This window comes from Clupea harengus, chromosome 3, assembly GCF_900700415.2.
Source record: "Clupea harengus chromosome 3, Ch_v2.0.2, whole genome shotgun sequence".
NCBI lineage: Eukaryota > Metazoa > Chordata > Actinopteri > Clupeiformes > Clupeidae > Clupea > Clupea harengus.
This window is the reverse complement of record NC_045154.1, coordinates 3,702,433-3,726,814: the sequence shown is the minus strand read 5'-3', so window position 1 is coordinate 3,726,814 and position 24,382 is coordinate 3,702,433. Positions and strand designations below refer to the sequence as shown.

Genomic DNA, 24,382 nt, shown 5'->3' with positions numbered 1-24,382 from the left:
AGCAGAACTCGGCATGTCTTCAGAAGGCAGTCTATGTGTGCTAAGAGCATTGCTAGCTTGTGTCTGCACTGCACTAGCTAAAGCCACATTGTCAAAGCATGCGCATGTGTTCAAAATAATTGTTACCATGATATTCAAAACACTAAATACAATAAAAGTGTCAAATACAAAATGTGCAAATATGTTTATGCTGTAAGCCAACATGTAGTTAAGGCTTCTTTAGGATGGCTTCAGCTTGTAGTTAAACATTTATTAAACATTAAATGTTTGGTTGAACATTAGCATTGTGACTTCTTAAGTCAATGTTGTACACTGACCTAAGAAGTCACAATGCTGTTGTACATCCAAAGTCACAAATGGCGTACATTGTGAGTCAAATATTTAAGTCAAACTCCGGAACTAAACATGTCTTGGCTGATCAACTACAGTGAACTCAACTCAACTTGGCTGATCATCAAGAGTGACGAATATAAAGAACGTGTGTGTCTGTGCGTGCAGACTACACTGATATCTTGAGATTGTGTGTGCTCTTGGCCTTTACTATAAACTGAACTCTCCCACCCCCACCCCCACCCCCACTGTTCACCTCAGATAAAATGAAAGATGGAGAAAGTGATGAGAGTCATAGCGACAGCTCTGGCTCCGTGTCAATGGCCCTCTCGGTCGCCATGGAGGTGGAGAGGCTGGCGCTGGCCGGCGCAGACGAAGCAGAAGGGCCGAGCCTGGATGAGGTATGACCACGGGCCCCCTCACACACACACACACACACACACACACACCCTGTGTCAGAGAATATAATCACCCTCACACACACACACACCCTGTGTCAGAGAATATAATCACCCTCACACACACACACACACCCACCCTGTGTCAGAGAATATAATCACCCTCACACACACACACACACACCCTGTGTCAGAGAATATAGTCTTCACCAACTGAAGGAGTGTGGGGTGCCTGATCACACTACAGCAGCTTGGGGTGCTCTTGCTGCCCCAGGCTTCATTCCTGAAGAGCCTCACATTGGCCTCACATCAGTCAGTAAATAGACATGCAGTGTTTGGCCTGGGGTGCCACTTTGGCAGGTTTAGGGCTTCACTCAGTAATGAGCAGCTCAAGACGTGCGGATGGTTCTCCAGCTGAAACCTCAAGGCCACTGACAGGTTCGAGATGAAAGGGTAAATTGAAGGTCAAGTTGACCCTAGTTGCCATGGATGTGTCACTGATGTCCGTGCTGATGGAGATTCTTCCCTGTAATAAACCGTGTGGGTGGATCTCACAGATGGCTCTTGTTCACTGTTTCGCTGAGATGGACATGCATGTAACGCAGGTCAGAGAGGACATGCATGTTGAACGTATGTGTTCACGCGGAGCTGTGTCTTTGGCGTGGTCCTAAGGTTTCCTCTCCCACTCCTTTGATGCAGGAGATGTCCCCCACTCCCCCTGCCAGGCCTGGCGCCACCCTGTGCCTGGAGCAGGACCCAGCACAGCCAGAGGGGTGAGCACCGCCTGTTTGATCACACGCCTCTGCTTTAAGGCTCTAACTGTGATACAGTACAACGCCATCGTTCAACCTATTAGGCTATTTTGTTTTGGCTTTGTTTGGAGATCTTCAAAATTGGAGCTGCTCTCACATATGCTAATTGTCCCTGTCTGCGCTGTATTGTTTTTTTTTTCTTCCGTTTAGTTTCCCAGAGCCACCCAGATCTGGCAGTCAAGACCACCTGGATGTCAGCACCAGTGAAAAGGTGCGAGACCTGCCACTCGTTTTGGAATGTTGCGCTGTAGTAACGCTAGTGTGATAATTAGGGGTTGCCAGATCTTCACTCTTGTGTTCCGGTCCCCTCTTGTTCTGACCTCGGTCGGGTTGAAAGGTTTGATAAATGTCAAGTGGTGTTGTTGTTTTCTTGTTCCCCTCCTCAGAGGCCGCTGGCTGTGCAGGAAAGGCCATCAGAGGTGAGTAAACTCTCTGCCAATCCAGTCAGTCACACTCCGTTATCTTCCCTCATATCAACTGTCCCTTTTCTGTCTCTTTTCTCTCTGGCCTCTGCAGGCAACTGACAGCTTGTTTCTTCTCCTCAAGGTTAGCAGCCACTGTCCACAGCTGTGTTGGCCACCTTGAATGCCCCTTGTGTGTGCTTGTGTTCCTGTGTGCGCGTATCTGTGTGTGTGTGTGTGTGTGTGTGTGTGTGTGTGTGTGTGTGTGTGTGTGTGTGTGTGTGTGTGTGTGTGTGTGTGTGTGTGTGTGTGTGTGTGTGTGTGTGTGTGTGCTTGTGTTCCTGTGTGTGTGTTTGTGTGTGTGTGTGTTTTCTGCTTCTGTTGCCATCAAGGACTGCTTGTATTTCGTGGTTTATCTTGTGTCCAGTGTTTTTTTTCTTTTGTTTGTTTGTGAGTTTGCTTGTTTTTTTATTTCTTAAATGAAGTTGGCTTACTAAGGCATCAAATCCCAATCTACTCAAATCCAGCCTCAGATCTAACAAGTTGCCTTGTCATGAAGTTCTAATTTTGTATTCTAATGTAGTGTGATGTGTCTGTGTGACTAACAGCTATTCTATCTGAGCAGTGTTCCAGTGATACTGAATGCCATTCCCTTCCCCCTCTGCAGAGCAAAGCCCAAGAGGAGATGAACAAAATCACCTGCCTGCCCCCCAAGTCTCCCCCGACTGCCCCCCGCGCCCCGGCCGAGGACGACAATAGCTTTGGCACCAAGAAGGCACGCTCCTCCTTTGGCCGAGGCTTCTTCAAGGTCAAAGGGGGCAAAAGGACAACCAGCACCCCCAACCTGGGTGAGCAGGCAGTGGTTTGGAGCTGTTAGACACTCTTACCAAGTGGCCTGAGTGTGTGTGTGTGTGTGTGTGTGTGCCAGATATGACTGATGTCTTCCTTTAGTTGACCTTTAGTTTCATCACTGCACTCTGTGTGTTTCTATGTCGGTGTTTTTGCCAAAGTGGGAAGCACTCTGGAGTCAGTGTGTTGGAAGCTCTCATTTTTCTGTGTCAGTGTTTGTATGGCTGTTATTTCACTGTCGTAACGTTTTGTTGTCCTCTGTCCTTCCTTCCTTCCGTGTCCCGGTGTGGCGTGTGTGCGTTGTGTGGCGCGTGAAGACCGTGGGCGAAGTGCGAGCGCCCCCATGCTAGGTATGGTATAGAGCGCCCCCTGCGGTACAGAGGCTGCTCCTGCATGGCCTCTCTGGGAAAACTGCAGAGGAACAACTGGATTCCCCCTCCCCCTTCATTCCACCCCCACCCCCATCTCATAACTCTCTCAGTTAACTTCCTGTACACTGTACAGTCATTCCTGAATGCACCCCTTTCCCCTCTCTGCAGTCCCATTGCTGCCTACTCATACTGACCCCCCCACCCCCACCCACCAGTTAACAACTCAAGTGAATCTCACTGAAGCTTGGCACGGTGGTGTCTGCTCAAGCTCAAGCTCAAGCCCAAGCTGAAGGAAGGAATGCAAAGCATCACTCTAAAGGAACTCTTCAGTAGATATAGAAGGCATGCTCTAAGAAAAAGGCAGTAATAGGACCTTTCGGTTCAGTAACCCCCCCCCCCTGTTCCGATACTCCTAGTTGGAGACCTGAGGCGTTTGACATGAACGAAACTGAAAACGTGGGATTCCCTTCTGGGAAGCTGGATCAAGGGCGTCAGACATTACTTTGCGCTCCGTCTTGTGTGCTGAAAGCCGAACTGTGCCCCCTAATCACACGTTAGTGCCCTCGGCTGCCCAGCCCTTGGCTTAGCACTCCGCCACAGGCACCTCGAGCCACAAGCAGCCCCCTCAGACCCTGTTTCCTGGGCTTGGGTCGGATTTAGAAACAGGCTCGCTGCTCGTAACTACGTTTAATGAGCACCTCGGTGCTATCGCATGGCAGCGAGTATGACCGTGTGTTCCAACATGCGTGTGTGGGTGCATGAATGTCTGTGTGTGTTTGTGTGGCCCCCTGCATGATTGAAAGCCAATGTGTTCGGGAGGAAGGCTAGGGGTCAGGGAATCAGTCACCATATATCCAGTTGTTCTGTAGTTGTGCCCAGATGTCATGAGCAGGACGCCGCGTGAGGCTGGCAAACTTCTTCTGCCTTCTGCGCCCCTTCTAGTCCCGCCGACCTTTGACCCCATTCCTCTCCTCCTAATTAACATCTCTCTTTTCTTCTCCGTCAAGGAGAAATGTTCCTGATATCCCGCGTGCTGGCTCAGCGCAGTTTCAGAAGGCTATAATCATGTCTGCTCCTGATACCCTGATGCCTCGGGTGCATGCTGTGTTTGGGATTGTGGGTTAATGTAGTTCTGTGTGCCCACAGCTGAGACCGAGCGAGAGGGCACAGACCACCTTGACCTGGCTGGGATGCCGCACCGGTCGCCAGACAGCGACAGCACACACACACTGCCCACTTCACCGGATGGCAAGAAGAAGTCAAAGGGAATCAAAGCTTTGTTTGGAAAGTGAGTGTGTCTCTCTCAACTACTCCACACTGTCACAGGAGGTACATTGGATTGATTAATCAAACCCCTGCAATATGGGGATCACGTTTCCCCCCCCCCCAGAATACAAGCTGTAAACCATGATGTACATATTGAACTAATGAGTTTTAATCAGATCATCTTTGTTCTCTTTCATTCTGTCTGTCCTTTACTCCTGTCTCCTTCTTCCTCTCACTCCTTTGCTTCTCCTCCCCTCTCTGCAGGCTGCGGAGGAGTCAGTCGACCTCCTTCAACCTGGATGACAACCTGTCCGAGGGGGACTTTAAGAGGGGAGGTGTGCGGGCCACAGCAGGACCCCGACTGGGCTGGTCACGGGACCTGCAAAACCCCAGGAGGTGAGGAGGAGGAGGGGGAGGAGGAGGAGGAGGAGGAGGAGGAGGAGGAGAGGAAGTGCTCAGCCATGTGGGCAGAACTTTAACATGACGATGTGTAGAAAGGTGCATTCTGTGGATTCATCCAATTCTTGTGTGTGTGTGTGTGTGTGTGTGTGTGTGTGTGTGTGTGTGTGTGTGTGTGTGTGTGTGTGTGTGTGTGTGTGTGTGTGTGTGTGTGTGTGTGTGTGTGTGTGTGTGTGTGTGTAGTACTAGTAGTGGTGATCTGGACACACCGTTTGCACGTTGGAGCCGGGAGCAGGTGTGTGAATGGCTTCAGGACCAGGGTCTGGGTCTGTACGTGAGTCTGGCTCGCCAGTGGATCTCTTCAGGCCAGACACTGCTGCAGGCCTCGCAACACGATCTGGAGCGGGTAAGGGAACATGCATGCACGCACACACACACACACACACACACACACACACACACACACACACACACACACACACACACACACACACACACACACACACACACACACACACACACACACACACGCACACACTCCACCACAGACATGTTCAAATGCCCTTGAAAATGGCCCAAGTGGATATACAGGAAGACAAAACGTAATATTTGTTCTGTTTTCACTGAAGGGTAACGTTTTGAATGTCACTGCAAGCCCTTGGCGTACACAGTGTGTGTGCTGAATAGAAATAGAATGACGGTCTTTCCATGATTCTGCACCCACTCTCTCTCTCTCTCTCTCTCTCGCTCTCTCTCTCTCTCTCTCTCTCTCTCTCTCTCTCCCCCCCCTCCCCACAGGAGCTTGGCATTAAGCACCCTCTGCACAGGAAGAAGCTGCAGCTGGCCCTCCAGGCACTGGGCTCCGAGGAGGAGGACAGCAAGGGCAAGCTGGACTACCACTGGGTCACCAGTAAGGACCAGCGTCTGCACTACCTCCTGATCTTTACATCTCACACATCAGTTCATACTGTACACAAACATCACATCAGTTCATACTGTACACAAACATCACATCAGTTCATACTGTACACAAACATCACATCAGTTCATACTGTACACAAACACCACATCAGTTCATACTGTACGCAAACATCACATCAGTTCATACTGTACGCAAACATCACATCAGTTCATACTGTACGCAAACATCACATCAGTTCATACTGTACACAAACATCACATCAGTTCATACTGTACACAAACATCACATCAGTTCATACTGTACACAAACACCACATCAGTTCATACTGTACACAAACATCACATCAGTTCATACTGTACGCAAACACCACATCAGTTCATACTGTACGCAAACATCACATCAGTTCATACTGTACACAAACATCACATCAGTTCATACTGTACACAAACACCACATCAGTTCATACTGTACACAAACATCACATCAGTTCATACTGTACGCAAACACCACATCAGTTCATACTGTACGCAAACATCACATCAGTTCATACTGTACACAAACATCACATCAGTTCATACTGTACACAAACATCACATCAGTTCATACTGTACACAAACACCACATCAGTTCATACTGTACACAAACATCACATCAGTTCATACTGTACGCAAACACCACATCAGTTCATACTGTACGCAAACATCACATCAGTTCATACTGTACACAAACATCACATCAGTTCATACTGTACACAAACATCACATCAGTTCATACTGTACACAAACACCACATCAGTTCATACTGTACACAAACACCACATCAGTTCATACTGTACACAAACACCACATCAGTTCATACTGTACGCAAACATCACATCAGTTCATACTGTACACAAACATCACATCAGTTCATACTGTACACAAACATCACATCAGTTCATACTGTACACAAACATCAACCCCACACCCCAGTCTGCTTTTTTTTTTCATAACCATCCTTTCATCTCCTTTGCCTTTTTCCCCTTCCCTCCTCCTTTCTGTCAGGGTGGCTGGATGACATTGGCCTGCCCCAGTATAAGACTCAGTTTGATGAGGCCAGAGTGGATGGGCGGATGCTGCACTACATGACTGTGGTGAGTGTCTGGTTGTCTTCAGTTAAAAGTGGACTTCATGTTTGCTTTGTCATTTCAGGGAATGTAATGCACGCACACACTCTGAATGCTAGAATGTACAAAACGCCTGTCTTAATGGCCAATAGGTCCAGTGTGCTCTGATTGGTCAGCTCTGCGAGAAATAACATTGTCACTGGGTAGTAAGGATTTTGTGCGAGATTGCGTCATCATGTAGCAGAGGAAAAGGCTGGAATTTCAACAAGGCATTTCAGGCAGCTGAGAAAAGTGGTTTCTGTGGAAAAGAGTTACTCCCTCTCTTTGGGCTTTTGTAACTTTGCAGACCATTCACACGCACAAAAGGTTATACAACACACTAAAGGAAATGGAACAAATGGAAAAGCATAATACCTTTTAAGGTCTCTTTAAGGTCTTAATCTGGTCTCCGTTCCCTTTAGGATGACCTGCTCTCTCTTTAAGGTCTTAATCTGGTCTCCGTTCCCTTTAGGATGACCTGCTGTCTCTTTAAGGTCTTAATCTGGTCTCCGTTCCCTTTAGGATGACCTGCTGTCTCTTTAAGGTCTTAATCTGGTCTCCGTTCCCTTTAGGATGACCTGCTGTCTCTGAAGGTGGGCAGTGTGCTGCACCACCTGAGCATCAAGAGAGCCATCCAGGTGCTGCGCCTCAACAACTACGAGCCCAACTGTCTGCGGCGCCGACCCTCAGATGAGGTGAGGATCAGAGGTTTACACCGTACATGCGGGAACCCTTGAGACTCCAGACTCTGGGTATCAACCCATACCATTGGTAGCAGTGGTTGTGATGGCAACACTGAGGTAATATACTGTCCCTTGCTGTTCCTAGAGCAACATCAGTCCTGCAGAGATCTCCCAGTGGACCAACCACCGTGTGATGGAGTGGCTGCGCTCTGTGGACCTGGCCGAATACGCGCCCAACCTCCGGGGCAGTGGAGTCCACGGAGGACTCATGGTGAGGGGGGAGACAGCTGGGTGGAGGAGGGTTGGGGGGGTTTGTAAAGATGTCTTGAGCAGGACTATATATGCTGCTAACTGTTATGTCAGATGATACTGTGGAAAACTTTAGAATATTAGGATAATCCTTAATGCAGAAGTGTTTTCTCATAAAAGCTTTTGACTGCTTTGACTTGTGTGCATGCATTTACCTACATCCATATGACCTTACATCTTTGTGTGTGTTCACTTTCCAGGTCCTGGAGCCACGCTTTAATGTGGAGACCATGGCCCTGCTGCTGAACATCCCCCCTAACAAGACGCTGCTGCGCAGGCACCTGGGCACCCACTTCTCCCTGCTGGTGGGCAGCGAGGCCCAGCAGTCCAAGCAGGAGTGTGTGGAGCACCCCGACTATACACTCCTCACTGCCACCGCCAAGGTCAAGGTATGCACCACGCCACAGAGTGTGCAGACACATCAGTCTGCGGCACTGTCTATGAGGTTCAGAATGAGGGTTGGGAGACCCTGCTTAGATTACGCTTAGAAGCCATTTTCATATTCCATATTGAGATGCATCATTCTCCACCAATATGGATCTACCAACCCCAAATATAAGATATCCAAGATTTGTTTCTTCCCCAAAACAAAATGGAACCTGCCCCAACACTAAATTGTGCTTTTTGACACAGTGATGCAGGACTGGGTTGGTCTGTAAGTGTGTGTGTAAGTTCCCTCATCCCCCTAAATACGATGCTGCTCTTCTGTCCTCAGCCCAGGAAGCTCGGCTTCGGCACCCTGAGGAAGAAGAAGCAAGAGGATCGGGAGGAGTATGTCTGCCCCATGGATGTAGAGATGCCTAAGGGACGCAGCTTCCAGAAGGGCTACCGGGGCATGGAGCTGCAGATCTACGAGGATGACCTGGACCGGCTAGAACAGGTGATGAAGTCTGGACGGGGCCTCATAATCCAAAACTGGTGCCGTGTTCAAAAATGGGTCTGTAGTCCTGAGTAGTCCATACTATCTATATACTGTAGGCGGCTGACAAGTACTGACCACAGTAAACACTGCAGCAATACAAGGTTAGGTTTGTTATAGAAATAAATAGAGAATACAATGTAATTGAACATTTTTGCATTTACTTGAACATTTTGAACATTATGTTACTTAAGCCAGTAACATAATCAAGTAAGATCATAAGCAGTCATGCGAAATTGGTAAAGATAGTACGACAGTAGAGACACAACTTGAGTTTATGACAGGATATGTCATTCACTCCATCTCTAGGCCTAGGCACAGACTGTGTTCTAATTGTGTATGTGTTATTAGATGGAGGACTCCGAGGGCACAGTCAGGCAGATTGGAGCCTTCTCCGAGGAAATCAATAACCTAACGGTAAGAGCTCACCTGAGTACACTTAACATGAAGTGGAGCCAAAGATTCTGTCTTGAAACCAAGCCGTTCGAGAAAGCCTGATGTCATGTATCCACAAAGTAAAATGAATCTTGCACAACAACGGCATAATTATAATTGTATCATTTTAGATGTATGTATGTTATGTGGATATGTATGACATGTTGGTCGTAATAATGATTGGTAATATCTTGCTTCTGTAGAGCATGTTGAAAGATGACGACATGTTTAAGGAGAACTCAAGTTCCCCCAACCCCAGTGTGACTGATGACGACTCTAACGTTTGAGGGACCGTGCCAAAGCGCCTGCACCTCCAGATGCTGCTGTGATCGCAAATGACTGTGCCAAACCTGTGCCAACCTGCACCACTTCCCTGTCCCCGTGGGGCAATGCCATTTTCCATTCCTGGTCCCCCTCAGCATCCCCCCTATGAAGCTCATAGTCTCAGTTCGAGCACCATCTCTGTGCTACAATAAGGCCGTGACTTTAACACTCATATTACAACACAGCATCACTCCATTGGTTTCTGTCTTCATTTCAACGTGGAGCTGACAGGTTGCTTCACAAACAAAACACAGTCTCCCATTTTAACCAGATGCATTTCATCTGTCTGTGTGTATTTAACAGTTAAGGTTGGGAAACCCGTTATTCCATCCAAAGTGTAAAAATATGAAAGTAAAGTAAAGTGATCTCATTGCATTTTCACCTACCTACCAGCTGGTTCCTGGACATATTTTTTATTATGGCTTTTTTTTATTAACATCTAGAGCCCCCTTTTTATAGCCCAGCAGCACAATGACACTTTTCTTATCTGACATAGATATTGGCGGAGTTCAAAACCTGGTTTTATACAAGAGTGTCAGAATAAAATTGAAACCGTTTTGAGGTTATTGTGCTACTGAAAATGTCATCTTTGCGAGTCTAATGCCAAAACATTGTAATGCATCTGCCTTGCACAGGGAATATTGCTGTACTTCCCACAGGCTGGCTGCATACCTTTGCATGCATTCTCACTCAAACTCACTATGAAACTCAATACAGTGAATTCCATTGTCTGGTTGTAAAGTATCATTGCATGTTATATCGGTCCTGTTTTCCAAAACATTGAGCATGTTCTAACACAGAAATAATCATTTCTATATCTGTAATAACAGAAATGTGTTAACGAATCATGTTGACTGTTACTATGTGAAAAATATGCAGAGAAGCTATGTTGGCATATTCTCAGATACGAAACATCTGATACTGGCCTCAGGCTGCCCTAACCACATAAAGAAGAAAATGTGTACTGTGTCCACTTTTATCCGTTTTTATCAGGTCAATAAAATTATTGAAGTAAAAACTACTAGTCATGTTTTCTGCAATGTGTTGGTGTTGTGGGGCATCAAAAAACCCCAGAACTACAGTTTGGCCATCTAAGATATACACTGTTAAGGGATGTGCCCAAAGACCATATACACGCCCAGGATTACAGTACTCCACTGTATTTTTGAACGTTTTTATTTTTTTTTTTCACCACTGTTGAGCCTTCTGGAGGAGTCGCGAGCCTAATTCAATGAAACACTGATGAGGGAAGGTACCTGCTTGAAACCCCCGGTGACATGCTCACGAGGGCAGCTTGGTTGTTGTTGTTCAGGTTCTATGGCTGGGCAATCATGTTGATTCTAGGACTTGTGTGCTACATGCAGCGATTCTTGTACTGTGAAGGAGTGCCTTTGCGGATCCCGGGTACTACTGTTGTAGCCTGCACATACATGAAAAGGGGTTTGTGAGAAAACAAACTTGTTTTGACGCCAACTTGAGAGCGATGTCATGAACCGTATGCAGAGCTGGACCATAAACAGACCCCACTGGGAGCTCTTAGCTGATGTGCAACACCGTGACCATCTCAACGAGCCTCTCCAACCCTGCATTGGGACTCTTCTATACAGTGTATCTTACTGCTGCTTACTTACGTACCCCCCCTACCATAAAGTTGTCCCCCCCGACAATCATTGTAAACACAAATACATAATTTTGAATAATATAGTAATATTAAATAAAACCCCGACAACACAAGCGGTGCTAATTATAAACGTAGGTTTTTTTTTATTATAATTTTTTATAAATGTGTTTTTTAAGTGTTGAAAAATCATGATCCCCCTATTCCTCAAAGTGGTTTGGTTCACATGCTATTTCCACGGGCGGGGCTACCATACCTGCAGCTCCCTGTTTCAGTCAATCAGCCAAGTACACTATCAGATTGTGAGGAAATCAACCGAACCAGAAAATTATTTATCACACCCCTTGTTCAACAAGCACAAGCTTGTAACATGGAGCCCGAGGAAATGTCTTGTTAACTCCACTTACGAAGTTCCCGGGACATTTCTGGCATTCATGAAGTTTTCTTATCTGCGATTTGTTCTTAACTTTGAACAGAATTTAAGAATGCTAAATAGTAGTCGTAAATCGGCCAGATTGGAGTGCGCCCATGTTCTGCATTTGTGAGAAATCATTGGTGATTGCGTTCACATCAATTCTACTGACCTCCTCGGATTTAAATACTTATAATAATAATAAATACAAGAATATTTGCATCATAAACAATTACGTTTCACATTTATAGTCGTGATTCTACGAGGCATGGTGATGTCCTAACAAAAATAAAAGTACTACACGAACACTGCAAATGGCATTGAATAAATAAATAAGCACTAAACTCAATCGTGTGGATATAGCCATGGTGGAATAGAATGGACACATCTAAATTCTGCAACAGTAGGCTACCTCCACCTCTGCACCAGTGAAGTTAGGTTACATGATGAAAGTCGCTCCAGTAAAGTCCGAGCAAAACCCCCGCTGACCGTGTGAACTTTGGACATTATTTGTCTGTGAGTAGATATTTTGTGTTGGTACATTTAATGCCGTTTAGAGAATTTCTGTTTGTAAAGGTTATAAGAGAATTCGGTATTTAGCAGCCACGTTATGCTAGCGCTCGTGGTATCGTGCTACCTTATTATTTGACGTGACATTTATGTAGGCCTATCTCTTTATTTCTGTCTGTTCCAGACAGTTTTTCAAAATCAAACGTCCTTTATGAATAATTGCATGCTGATAACTTCAGTAAACTCAAGAAAAACACTTACTTGTGGATTCACTTGAAATTCATCATCTTTATTCTGCAAAGGCAAGTGTTAACTAGCTGTAGTCCTGCAAGGTAGCAAACGCAGTACGAAGAAAGCATACGAAGAAAGCATACAGAGAGAGAGGGCGGACAGCAATTTTTCCATGTCCCCCCAGGAATTACTCTCTGAAATGTTACCATGTATTGACCCCTCTACAAAGAAATGGGATCTCCGCCCCTGGATAGTACAGTACAAGTTGTACACATTCTTATAGCAAGGTTCGTCTTGTTGGAAATTATTATCCGATACTGGCCTATTTCATTATTGAATTGGAAATCATGAAATGCTAGTGTTCCTGCCTCATGGGCAGATCAGGGCATTGTGACGCATATGAGACGTTATTGTTAGATCATTAGGCACAGTGATGCCACGTTTATGTTTCAAGTCTCCTCACACAGAACTTAAAATTGGCTGAGCAACACAATACTACAGTTCATCGTGCTATCGGCTTCGTATTTTAAAGGTTTATTTCATATTTGCGGATTCTGGTCTTCCCGATCTCACAATGTCGGAAAGAAACGAGGTAGGCCTAAATAATAATTTTATTTCAAAACCATTAGACTTACGTGTTTTAGAGATATACATTTTTTACTATTTATGTCCTAAAAATGGTTAAAATGAGACAAAATGTCCCTCTGCTTAGGTCCCCTGTTATAGATTATAATATACAATATATAAAAAAGATATGCTAGTTTTGTGTGTTGAGCTATTTTGTGTCCCATTGATATGGGGCTTTAGTTTGTGGTGCCAGCTAATAAATTAATAAAAATAACAGCTTCTCTCGAAAGTGCCGTTGACCAAATACCTTGGTTGTTGCGGAGAGAGTGTTCAAAATGATAATTATTAACTATGGTAATTGTTCGCCAAGGCTTTCAGCAAACACACCCCAGGTCTAAAGTTGGTCAAGAAAATGTATGTATGAATGAATACAAAAGAAAATATGGAATTAAAATGTCTTCTTTATAATTGTCATAAGATCAGACATGTCTAATACGCCTAGTTGCCATGACAGCAGAAGTTGCTAATTGTCATGATGACATGGCTGTATAGCAGTTTAGCATACAGGCATGTTGTCAAGACAGCTTAAATTGTTAGTTGTCATGACATCCAGTTGTCATAGCAACACTTACAGGATGTTTAGGTCAATGTTGCCTGGGTGTTTCTAGGGTCTTTGTATTGTACTTAAGGTGGTTGCTATGGTCATTGCAAGGGTGTCGCTATAATAGTTGTGGTTACTATGGTAGTTACCTGGGTGCTGCATTGGTAGTCAAGGTGGTTGCTAGGGTGTTGGTATGGTAGTCGAGGTTTTTGCTATGGTGGTCGCTAAGTGGTCATGATGGCAGTGGTTCCTAGGGTGTTGCTAGGTTAGTTGAGGTAGTTGCTATGGTAATTTAAGTGGTTGCTAGGCTGGTTGCTAGGGCATTGCTAGGGGAGTCATGGTGGTTTCTAGGGTGCTGAGTTTCAGTAAGGAGAGAAAGAAGGATAGAAAAAGAGGGAGTGAAATGTTTGGCTATTTATGTTTATGTTGGAAAAACAAACAGACAGAAAGCAGTACATTGACTGAATAAGAGAGGATATGACTTGCATTTTATTCCCAAATCCTGAAGGGACTGACTGCTGACTGATGATTACAACTAACTATGTGTTTTCTCTTAGTCAAAGAAAAAATCTTTTGAGGAATCAAGAGCTGAATGTAGTTCTACAACGAGGACCAAAAGGTTTGATGCAGGTAAGTCTATGCCAAATTCAGACATAAAAAGTATGTCAATAAAAGTAGTCAAAACGAGTTTTAGTACATAAAAGATTTAATATCTAACAGTCAAAACAAGTTCCTCTGTGCTCAAAGAAAACTGCTAAAATTGTCAACATGCCCTACCACACATCTTAAAAATATTACATGTGCTTTTTCAGATCTGGATCATATGAACCTCTCCCCCATGATACGCCACCTTGTGGAGAACATGACTGAAGAGTAAGAGACAAGTTTTAAAAAATTCAGTGTTTCTTGTCGGATAGTAAAGTTCCAATGTTCTAAAATTCTTTTCTCTTTTGCAGGCATTGGAGAATTGTCCGTGAGGCTCTATGTGTGCCTGTGAGTTTGATTTCGCCCACATCAAATCTTTCGTTCATTACTGTTCGATTATATATGGAGGGTTGATTTGAATAGAAATTCTCTAATATTCTTTATTCTTTAATATTCCTCTCTGATGAAATACCTTATTGTCTGATTTCGTTTACTCAGAGGACCAAAGAAGAAGTTGGCAATCTTTGTGCTATCATAGTGAAGAAAGTAGTCCAGACTGCTCATTATTACCTGCTCCCAGTCCTCAGTGAAATTCTGGGTGTTCCTGCCGCATACGTATGTGGAATGACAAGATCAGGGCAACACACATTTTGGTATGTACAGTAATCACTGGAATTACTTGTTTATCATTTTATTTTCATAAAACACAATATTTTACTGTTTATTACTCCCGTCATCAGATGCAAACCTAAAGTAGCACTTCCCCACTGCAAATCATGCCCAAATAACATCCCTGTTGTGAATTAGCATGGGATTCATCGTCATGTTTTAATTAAAGTGAACTATGTGTAAGTTCTGTGTAACTATGTGTTGTCAGTTATACATGTGGTTTTTATGCCTTGGAATAGGGTAAGCACCTCAGAGGCCAAGAGACCTGAAGGGTCATCTCTACGCCAAGGATCTCAGGGGATAACAAATGAAATGCTCTTGGCAGCAGCTAAGAAAGAAGTCGATGAGATTTTTCAAGAATCTGTCAGAATAGTCAGTGGTTTGGATCCAGTTGTGCCTGCCTTACCAGAGGGATATTCTTCCATCTCCGAAAAGAATGTGGATTTGACAGCCTCATGCACCATTAAGGACTTTGACTCTGGTCCTACTACAGCACCTATGATGGTTGAGGACGCTAAAGCCTCAGGACTATCACAATCCATCCCCTTGCTCAACCAGTTCACCGACACTGAATTTCAACAAAGGGCAGCAAAGCAAGTGAGTGAGGTTTTGCTCAAAACTCTTGAAAATGAATCCCCAATTGAGGAATTTGCTGAAGATGACGAGGAATCAAACTCCAAAGCAGAAAGTCAAACAGACCTCTGTAGGGTTCATGCTATCTTTCCATCTGGTCCCCTGTCAGAGTCTCTTGCAGTTGATCTAGTTGATGATATTATTGAATCCATTAAGGACAAAGTCTCCGGCCAAGAGGTTTATTCAACATCATATGATGTTGTTGGATGTGTTATTGAAGGGATGAAAGATCTTTTGGAGAAAACACGAGCCCTAGGAACTGTTGTTCCAATGAAAAGGATCTACAGGACAACATGTCAAATAATGTTCAATGCAATTCAGAACATGGTGGGGAAATTGTTTTGCAAATCTTTTCACTCTGACAGTGAAAAGAAAATGACAGTGGCTTCTGCCATCAATGTCACTAGCCAAGCAATTGTGTCCATGCAGAGTGAACTTCCCGGTCTCAAGACGGCAGGAAATCTAGAGCAGGTAGAGCTGATTGATAAGATCCTTAGTGCTATGTTGAATGAAGTACAAGTGATTGACATTGAAACAGAAACAGACAGGTCACAAAGCCCTGGATTGCCATTGTCACACTCCTCAGTATCATTTCACTCAGAAATAGATGACCAAACCAAACTCCCTGGTACTGCTGTTCTCCCTGAAGTGTTTATCGAAAGGATTTCCCCTCTTCTGACGCATACTTTTGTTGACATGGATGCTGCTTCATTGTCTCCTGGATGTGCAAATGAAACCATCAGTAGTGTGTTAGACACCATCTTAGAATGGGAAAAACGTGTACCCATCACTGGAAGACTGGAGAAATTGATCACTGAAACACAAATAGGTCAATATTCCTGTGATATTGCAGATCGAGTACATAAAACACTAAAAGGTTATCATGGTCTCCAGACCATTTCCGTGCCAGTTGGAAAGAGTCTTTCAGATTCTATGCTTTGCAAATTAACATCTAGAGCTGAGGGAAAGAATGAAATTCCATCAGAGTTCGTTTACAGTTATGTAGAGGAGGCTGTGAAGCGACTACTCCTGTCATGTTTGTTCCCCTCAGCAGCTTCTGAGAATCAAGAACGTTTACAGAATAATCTAGAGACCTCAAAATCATCACCTGAGGTGTTTGGAAGTACAATGAACGTATTCACACAAGTGATGACCAACGAAGTCATGGTGGCACTCTCCACAGAGTTAAAGGAAAATGTTTCTTCTGACTTGAAGGAATTAGTTAAGGAGGATCAGAAACTCTTAGACAAACGGGCACAGGACACTAAAACTAGATCACCCACCACTAACTCAAACAATCTGCCCCCTCGTACTTTTGACGAACATACAGATTTGATGCAAAATAGTCAGTGTGAAGGAGTCACCAGTTCATGTCACCTACGTCTGTTAGAGTCCAACAAGAAGGACTATGCCTCCTTGGTCTCCATGCTGGTCATTCGACTCCTGAAGAAAGTCAATAGCTTACACCAGGACATTGGCACCCACCAGGATGGACTTCCAGATAATGTGCTGGATATGTCCAGAGACTTGATTCGGAAGATTCTGTCTGAGCTCGATACAGCTTTTGGTATGACAGGCGATGAAACCTATCCTAAGGATGTGAATTTTCACCAGATTTACAGAAACGTTTACAAAGAACTTACTCGACAGTTTGGGTCTGAAGATGTGCTCCGTTTTGCCCTTGAATCACAAGATCAATCTTTTGAATCATCACTGGTAGAAACGCTAACAAAAGAGATAACAAAGACTTGTAGCCAAACCAGCATACCAGCTTCTACACATCTCCCTCCAATTCAACCTACAGTTGGACAAGACCAAGGAAAGGAAAAGACCAGGAACAAAATGTTTCCAGTTTGGCTCAAGATGCCAACAATCAAATCGAAGGTGGAGTATCATGCATATAATTTAGCTCATGGAGCTTTTTTCTGTCATACTGTCATACAGCCATACTGTCTATTCACTACAAGATGTACTGTACCCAGTTGTAGGGTACATCTTTAAGTTACTATATAACAATGTGTTCTTCAGAAACCAAAGAGAGGATCACAGAGTCTCCTTGTAAGCCAGGCCTCTCCTGTTGCAAACACTAGTAAGTTCATGGTGATATTTGAAGCAACACTTCAACTAGATCTAACTATGTTCATGTTTTTGCCTGCTATAAATTATCCGTTTGGATGAGGAGGATAAATCATTCCCTATTTTTTTCACAGAGCTCAGTGAGACGCTGGCTGAGGTCACCAAGGCTCCTGTATCTGCTGGCCCACTGGAGATGCCACAGGAGGAAGAGACCGTAGGGTGCTGTTTCTTCAGGATGCCGAAATTCAAGTTCTCCTTCAAGGTGGAGTTCAGTTTCTATACGAGATGTTATTGTAATTTTAGACATTATGTGTACTAATGCTGATCAGAGAGGCTACTGAGTGAAGAACACATTGGTGTAACATGATCTGTGAGTATGCAGTTTAGATATTTTTTTATTCATTACAATTTGAATCTGAAATGATTTAATCTCTCTCTTACTTTATAAGAAAATGTGGAAAGGTGCTAAAATTGGGCATTGTGACGATGATAAGTCCTTCGAAGAGAACATCAATGTCTCAGGTAAGTGAAACTGAAAGTCTGAACACATAAAAATACATTAATTCACTGTAACATTGAGTATTCACTAAGTAGACGTACTTGGAAAGTGTTGTTTTTTTCTTCGCCATCTCTTTTTCAGCCATCAACATCTTGTCAGACTCGGCTCAATGAGGCTACTGCTGAACTGACTGCTTCTGAGAGCCAAACTACCTGGAAGAGACTGCATCTAGACTGACCAACACATCTACTCCAGAGATGGGACTGTCTCACTTAGCTGTTTAAGTCACCGACACAGCTCAATGATCCTTTGGATCATCGGATCCTCTAAGAACTCTTCGGTCCTTTCAACTACATTTTGTTGAACCCCAATCTGGCTATTTTAATTAAACTTATTATTGCATGCATATTGGTGTAACTTTGCCATTTGTTGGGTACTATAAGGATGACTACATACAGTGGCGCTTGAAAGTTTGTGAATCTGTTAGTTTCTTCAAAGTTCTTGAACAACAGCTTTTAATTGATTTTAATCTCATATTAAAATATCAAATCATATGAATCTAACTGTGCTTAATTGTAAGATATGTCACAGGCTTGAAGCTGAAAGGTTAGCTTTGCATTGTGTTTTGATGAGAAGTTGAGATGTCGTAAATCGGCCAGATTGTAGTGCGCCCATGTTCTTAAGGTCTGAATTAGCGAGAAATCGTTGGTGATTCTACAGACATCCTCGGATTTAAATAATTATAATAATAATAAATACAAGAGTATTTGTATCATAAACAATTACGTTTCACATTTATAGTCATGATTCCACGAGGCATCGTGATGTAACATAAATAAAAGCACTTCACGAACACTACAAATGGCATTGAATAAATAAACAAGCACTAAACTCGTGTGGATATAGAATGGAGAAAACTTTCATTACATGCAGCTGAATTCCTCCTTGAAGAGCCTTCATTTGCGTTTGAACTTTTGACATTATTTGTATGTGAGTAGATATTTTGTGTTAAAACATTTAATTCCGTTTAGAGAATTTAAAAATGACGTTGAATTTCTGTTTGTAAATGTTATAAGATAATTCGGTATTTAGCAGCTAAGTTATGCTAGCTCTCGTGGTATCATGCTACTTTTAGGCCACATTATTTGACGTGACATGTATGTATGTGTGTATCTCTTTATTTCTGTCTGTTACAGACAGTTTTACAAAATCAAACGCCCTATATGAATAATTGTATGCTGACAACTTCAGTAAACTGAAGAAAAACAAGACTTGTAGATTCACTTGAAATTCATCATCTTTATTCTGCTAAGACAAGTGTTAGCTAGCTGTCTAGTCCTGTAAGGTAGAAAACGCAGTACGAGGACAGCATAGAGTAGGGTGACCAGACGTCCTCTTTTCCCCGGACATGTCCTCTTTTCGAGACCTAAAAAATGCGTCCGGCAGGGATTCCAAAAACGTCCGGGATTTTGCTTCGTCGGATATTTGTGTTTCTCTGGGTCTTTCACAAACTAGTTATTACGCCCTTACAAGTTTTTGAAATGGTATCTCCCTTACGTTCCACCTTCTTGCGCGAGCGCTGACTGTAGAGAGAACAGTCATTGGTCGACCACTCTCAGTGTTGCCAGATACACGATAATTATCCTCCAAATACGACCATTTTAAGCCTTTGGTAAGATACTTCACCATTTCCAATCTGGCAACATTGAGCACCTTGCCGCCTCCACTAGTTGCATTGTTTACAGCACATGACATCTGCAGCCATGCCTAAACGTAAATGGAAGTTCACGGACGAACTCAAAAAAAAATACCCATGTTTTCGCCTCGGCCGTGATGCTTCGGAAGCTTAGTGCATGACATGCAGAGCAGGCACTTACGTGTCGGTGGCAAATAAAGGTGGCAGCGATTTGGAAGCTCACGTGCACTCTGCAAAACACAAAACTGCAGCAAGAGGAGAGAGCTCATCGAGTAAAGTGACAGACTTTTTTGTGAGTAAAACAGACACTTCTGTTACGGCTGCAGAGGGTACCCTTGCTTTTTAAACAATAAAGCATCACAACAGCTACAGATCAATGGACTGCACATCTGGTTTGCTAAGAAAGATTTTCCCAGATTCGGTGACCGCTCAAAAAATCTCAAGTGCTGAAGGGGATTCTGTGCACCCAGTACAATTTCAAACACATGACCTGCAAGGACTTTCATACCTATTTGATAGGTAATCGCCGACTCATGGGAAAGATTCAGTCTTCAGAGAAATATGCCCAACCACATGAGGAGGACTGAAAAGTGATATATAAAGAATTTATTATTTAGAATTTTGTATTTGTTATTATTATTGCTTTAATATATGAGGAGGACTGAAAAGTGTCTTCATTTTCTTATTTTAATATGTGGCTATATAAAGTATTTATTATTTAGATTTTTTTTATTTGTTATCATTATTGCTTCAATATATGGACAAGACACATTAAAGAAGCGCTGGACTAAATGCCACAAAAAAGATTTGTTTTACATTTGCACTTTGCAGTTTTGTTAAAGTTCAATAAATAGATGTTCATATAGTCATTTGTGACATTTGTATGCATTCACATGGTCATGGTGCGGCATGCTATACACTACCCCCCCCCCCCCCCCCCCCCCCCCCCCCGCCACGAAGTGTCCTCTTTTTCACAAACTCAAATCTGGTCACCCTAGCATAGAGAGAGAGAGGGCAATAGGGCCAGACAGCAATTTTTGTGTGTGTGTGTGTCCCCAGGAATTACTCTCTGAAATTTGACCATGTGACCCCCCCCTACAATGAAATGGGATCTCCGCCCCTGCCAGGACTTGAGTTTAATTTATGTAGTACATTTAATTCTGTGAAGGCAGTCTAGTCATCCAGATGACTTCTCTATTCTGTGTTTCAGAAATAGTATCTGTAGTGTTACGGGAATGCTTTGAAAATTGGCACAGGACGAATTTGGAGAATGGCACAGAAGCAGCTTCAATAGCATTAGATAGATAGATAGATAGATAGATAGATAGATGGATACTTTATTAATCCCGAGGGAAATTTAGGTCATCCAGTAGCTTATACACATATACACTTATACACATTACCGACATACATACATAAATCACATATACATACACATAGGGAGAATTTTTTCACACAGAGTGTTTCCAGATACAGGCCCTATTGTACAGAGTGCAATGATTTTGACAGTGTCGGTGTCCAGGAGGAAAGTGATCTTGTGCAGCTGGTGTGGATAGTGCAAACAAATATATATATATAATGTTCTTGTGCTTGTGAGGATGGGTAGTGCAAGATAGTGGTCTTGTGCTTGTGTGTGTGTGTGTGTGTGTGTGGGCATTATGGTGAAGTTCTATCCAATATCATCAACCAGGCCATTTTACGTCAATATCTTGACATGCATAGACATGTGAGAACAGCGTTTAATGCCATTAACAGGTTAATTACCAGAGGGGAGGACCTGGCCGCTCGCAGAATCATCAATTGTTGACTTTGTTGACTGTTCACCAGACTGCAACCATGGCATACGGGTGAGTATTCTTCTCTCAGGATTGCTATTGTTGGTGGTTCTGTCATTCTATATTGAAAAATGGTCAGTGTGGCTAAATATCCTCCGTTGAGTCAATTCAGTGTGTTAACGTTATGGACAGGTTTTACGTTTGTGACGCCAACAGTCTTTGTCGAAAAATGTTCTTAAAGTTAATAGTTTTACGACTTTGTATAGGTTCATAAGTACAGATAGTTTCCGCTGCTTGTGTTACTTTGTTTGATGTTGATAATTATGCAGTGCTGCTATGCAATAATATACTGTAACTAATAAGGTGAATTCTACTATTGCAAATTTTCCTCTACGGGATATCTTACTTTGACTTATATTGTGTCTTCTTCCAGGGCAAGCTTTGGAATTTTGATGATACTGAACAGTGGTCCAGCCACTGGTGAAACCCCTCTTCTCCTATGTTGATGAGAATAAGCTTAGCACCATAACCACGTATTCCTGTGAGTATACTTGGTCTTGGTGACATTCCTCCCCAAAATAATGAATCTCATATAATAGAAAATACTGTTCAGACTTGTGGGTGCACCAACAGACTATGTGTTTATGTAACTGCTTTGTTTAAGTTTCCACAGTGCTGATGGAGCTCCACCCTAACGCTGTGCGAGGGCATAACGTTTTCAGGGGTGCTCACTGGAACAGGCCTCTTTCAGAGGTCTGATGCAGAACAGGCCTCAGCATGTTATTGTGTAACAACCTGTAATTGGAGTCTGGCATACAAAACAAGCCTGGGCTCAATAAAGCCCAGTGTGCTTTCCAATTGGATTTGCCAAAACTTTGTCACTAAATATACAATAAAAAGTACTGCAGTCAGCACGATTACAGCTTTGAAGATGGTCTGACTCACCACCAGTCACCATAGAAATGGCGGTCACCAAAGCGCAGGAGTTCAGTGAGGAAGTTCAGATAGGAGTGTGAGAAGAGGAATATATTTGGAATATATTTGGATATATATATATATATATATATACCCCTAAAAAACCTTATGGAATGGCAGAAAATCTCACCATTTCCACCAAGCTTTGAAGTATGAAATTGATACGGACCCTTGGTGTTTGAGGGAAGTCCCTCTGGTAACACAGAGTGGGGGCCAGAAGGAAATAGTAGAGGTCTGGAAGAGGAAATACCATGACACTCAATGTAGATGTAATTTAGTCACCATGTAATCCAATGCAACATGAAGGTGCTCTAACTGAAATCTTACCACAGAGAGTTATGTCACTTTCCTGAGGAATTCATCTTTTTGTTTCTGTAAAACATAACCAAATTTCTTCATACAATAAGGCTGGCAATTCGCTTTATGCGGAACGCCCAACGTTTGAACCGGAAAACACTTCTAAACAGAGCTAATAATTTCCGCTTCTCACTTCCGTACACAGGTTGACTGCAGCGGTAGGTTATCTCCTCTGAGCTAACTTCTAAGTGTCGCTTATTATAATATTTTTTTTTATTTCTGGTCAAACTTTAGAGCATTTGTTTTAATTAAAATGTCACGAATGGTAACATATCAAAAACGGGAACATCTAAACAACAGCTTTTGCTGTGTGCCGAGCTGCTCTGTGTCGGGGAGATTTAACTCTATCGTAAGTTTCCACCAGTTTCCGAAGGATGAGAGTCAGGGCGATATGGGTCCGAAACATTAGGCGTGATCATTTCGTTATAAGGAGACAACCAGCTTTTTGCAGTAGCCTGCCTTCTATCAAATTACCAGAACAAGCCACTGGTCAAGGCTTGGGCCAAATAGATTATCTACCATTTACCATTGTACATATTGTAAATACATTAGTACATGAAGGATAATTGAAACATGTTTGCAGAAAATAATTTTAATTTTGTCAAATAAATGTTGTGCCAAGTACCTAACGTCTGTTAGAAGTCAGGTACTTGGGCATATAAATATTGAAAAAAAAAACCTGTCTGCCTTTTCTCTTATCACTTTTGTCACCTCTGGGTCAACTATGATTTGTTGAACTAGCATGTCTTCTTGGGCAGAAATTACAAAGTCACACCATGTCATTCATGTTAGCATAAGTTGCCCCTGTATCTGCCAGTAATAGATGTGACTTTCCTTAAAGAGCAGTGTGCCTTCTTTCATATTAAGGTACTTGCAGTCAACATAGCTGGTGACGTTAGGGCACTTGATCTCTACTAGGCCAAAAGGTGGCTGTGCGAGGGGGTTGAATACAAGGCCATCTGGTGAGGTGCCAAGCCATGGGGCGTCAGGATGAACAATTAGGCCACAGGGCATGTAGTTTACGTTCCTGATTTTGCTGTACTCTTGGGCTGCTGTAAACTCCATATCTGCACCTGTTTGAATAAAAGATGTTTCTAAATTTGAGTTGAATGACCGCAATACAGTGATCATAATGAAAATTGTTGTAATTAGGAAACGAATGTCATTGCAAGGTAATAGTTAATTTAATTTAGAAAATTAATTTAATTTAATTTAGAAATGGACAGTTATGTGTGTCTGCACCTCTTTTCATGTCCGCTGTCTGCCTCGTTCCTTTCAGGATGCGTTCAGCCAGAGACTGTGCTGAACCATCTCCCCTCACAAAGCACACCTCTCTAAAGTGGGAGGAGGTTATTCTAGGCCTGCGCAGCTAATGCCACTCTGAACTTCCAGAATGTATGAAACAAAGTGGTAAAGTTAATATCCTACTGTGACAAGTAGGTTACAATTATAAAAGTAAAATATGTTGTATGCATAGTCTGCTGGCTTCAGTAACTGCAATGTGTGGAAAAAGCAACCATTTTTCACTCAGTGCTAGTTTTCAGAAAAGTTTCTAT

General features: G+C 43.1%; 2 protein-coding genes across 10 annotated transcripts in view; both read left to right on the top strand.

Moving 5' to 3' along the window:
• The window catches only part of LOC105895667 (liprin-beta-1), a 28,854-nt gene extending 18,274 nt beyond the window's left edge, over positions 1–10,580 (top strand). For 4 of the 9 annotated variants that reach the window (XM_031564266.2, XM_031564263.2, XM_031564269.2 and 1 more), the window contains 18 exons: positions 592–731; positions 1,428–1,501; positions 1,691–1,751; positions 1,927–1,959; positions 2,057–2,086; positions 2,609–2,789; positions 3,108–3,140; positions 4,308–4,449; positions 4,692–4,823; positions 5,070–5,232; positions 5,625–5,736; positions 6,792–6,880; positions 7,465–7,587; positions 7,721–7,846; positions 8,085–8,273; positions 8,600–8,821; positions 9,155–9,220; positions 9,442–10,580. In XM_031564266.2, the coding sequence (XP_031420126.1) occupies positions 592–731; positions 1,428–1,501; positions 1,691–1,751; positions 1,927–1,959; positions 2,057–2,086; positions 2,609–2,789; positions 3,108–3,140; positions 4,308–4,449; positions 4,692–4,823; positions 5,070–5,232; positions 5,625–5,736; positions 6,792–6,880; positions 7,465–7,587; positions 7,721–7,846; positions 8,085–8,273; positions 8,600–8,821; positions 9,155–9,220; positions 9,442–9,525 (2,000 nt within the window). In that variant the 3' untranslated portion in view covers positions 9,526–10,580. The remainder of the gene's footprint in view (positions 1–591; positions 732–1,427; positions 1,502–1,690; positions 1,752–1,926; positions 1,960–2,056; positions 2,087–2,608; positions 2,790–3,107; positions 3,141–4,307; positions 4,450–4,691; positions 4,824–5,069; positions 5,233–5,624; positions 5,737–6,791; positions 6,881–7,464; positions 7,588–7,720; positions 7,847–8,084; positions 8,274–8,599; positions 8,822–9,154; positions 9,221–9,441) is intronic. The other 5 variants (XM_031564271.2, XM_012822341.3, XM_031564268.2 and 2 more) reach the window with 4 other exon arrangements.
• Positions 10,581–12,515: 1,935 nt separating this feature from the next.
• On the top strand, positions 12,516–18,353 carry LOC116219965. Its single transcript, XM_031564262.2, has 10 exons — positions 12,516–12,925; positions 14,059–14,131; positions 14,314–14,374; positions 14,458–14,494; positions 14,645–14,799; positions 15,055–17,332; positions 17,477–17,537; positions 17,659–17,786; positions 17,974–18,046; positions 18,165–18,353. Exons 1-10 carry the CDS (start codon positions 12,908–12,910, stop codon positions 18,194–18,196), a joined length of 2,916 nt encoding a protein of 971 aa, XP_031420122.1. The 5' UTR covers positions 12,516–12,907; the 3' UTR covers positions 18,197–18,353.
• The last annotated feature ends 6,029 nt before the right edge of the window (positions 18,354–24,382 follow it).

Coding starts and splice junctions, on each gene's coding strand:
- LOC116219965 (XM_031564262.2), top strand. Junction 14,132..14,313: donor GACCAAAAGGTTTGATGCAG/GTAAGTCTATGC, acceptor GTGCTTTTTCAG/ATCTGGATCATATGAACCTC. Junction 14,800..15,054: donor TCAGGGCAACACACATTTTG/GTATGTACAGTA, acceptor GCCTTGGAATAG/GGTAAGCACCTCAGAGGCCA.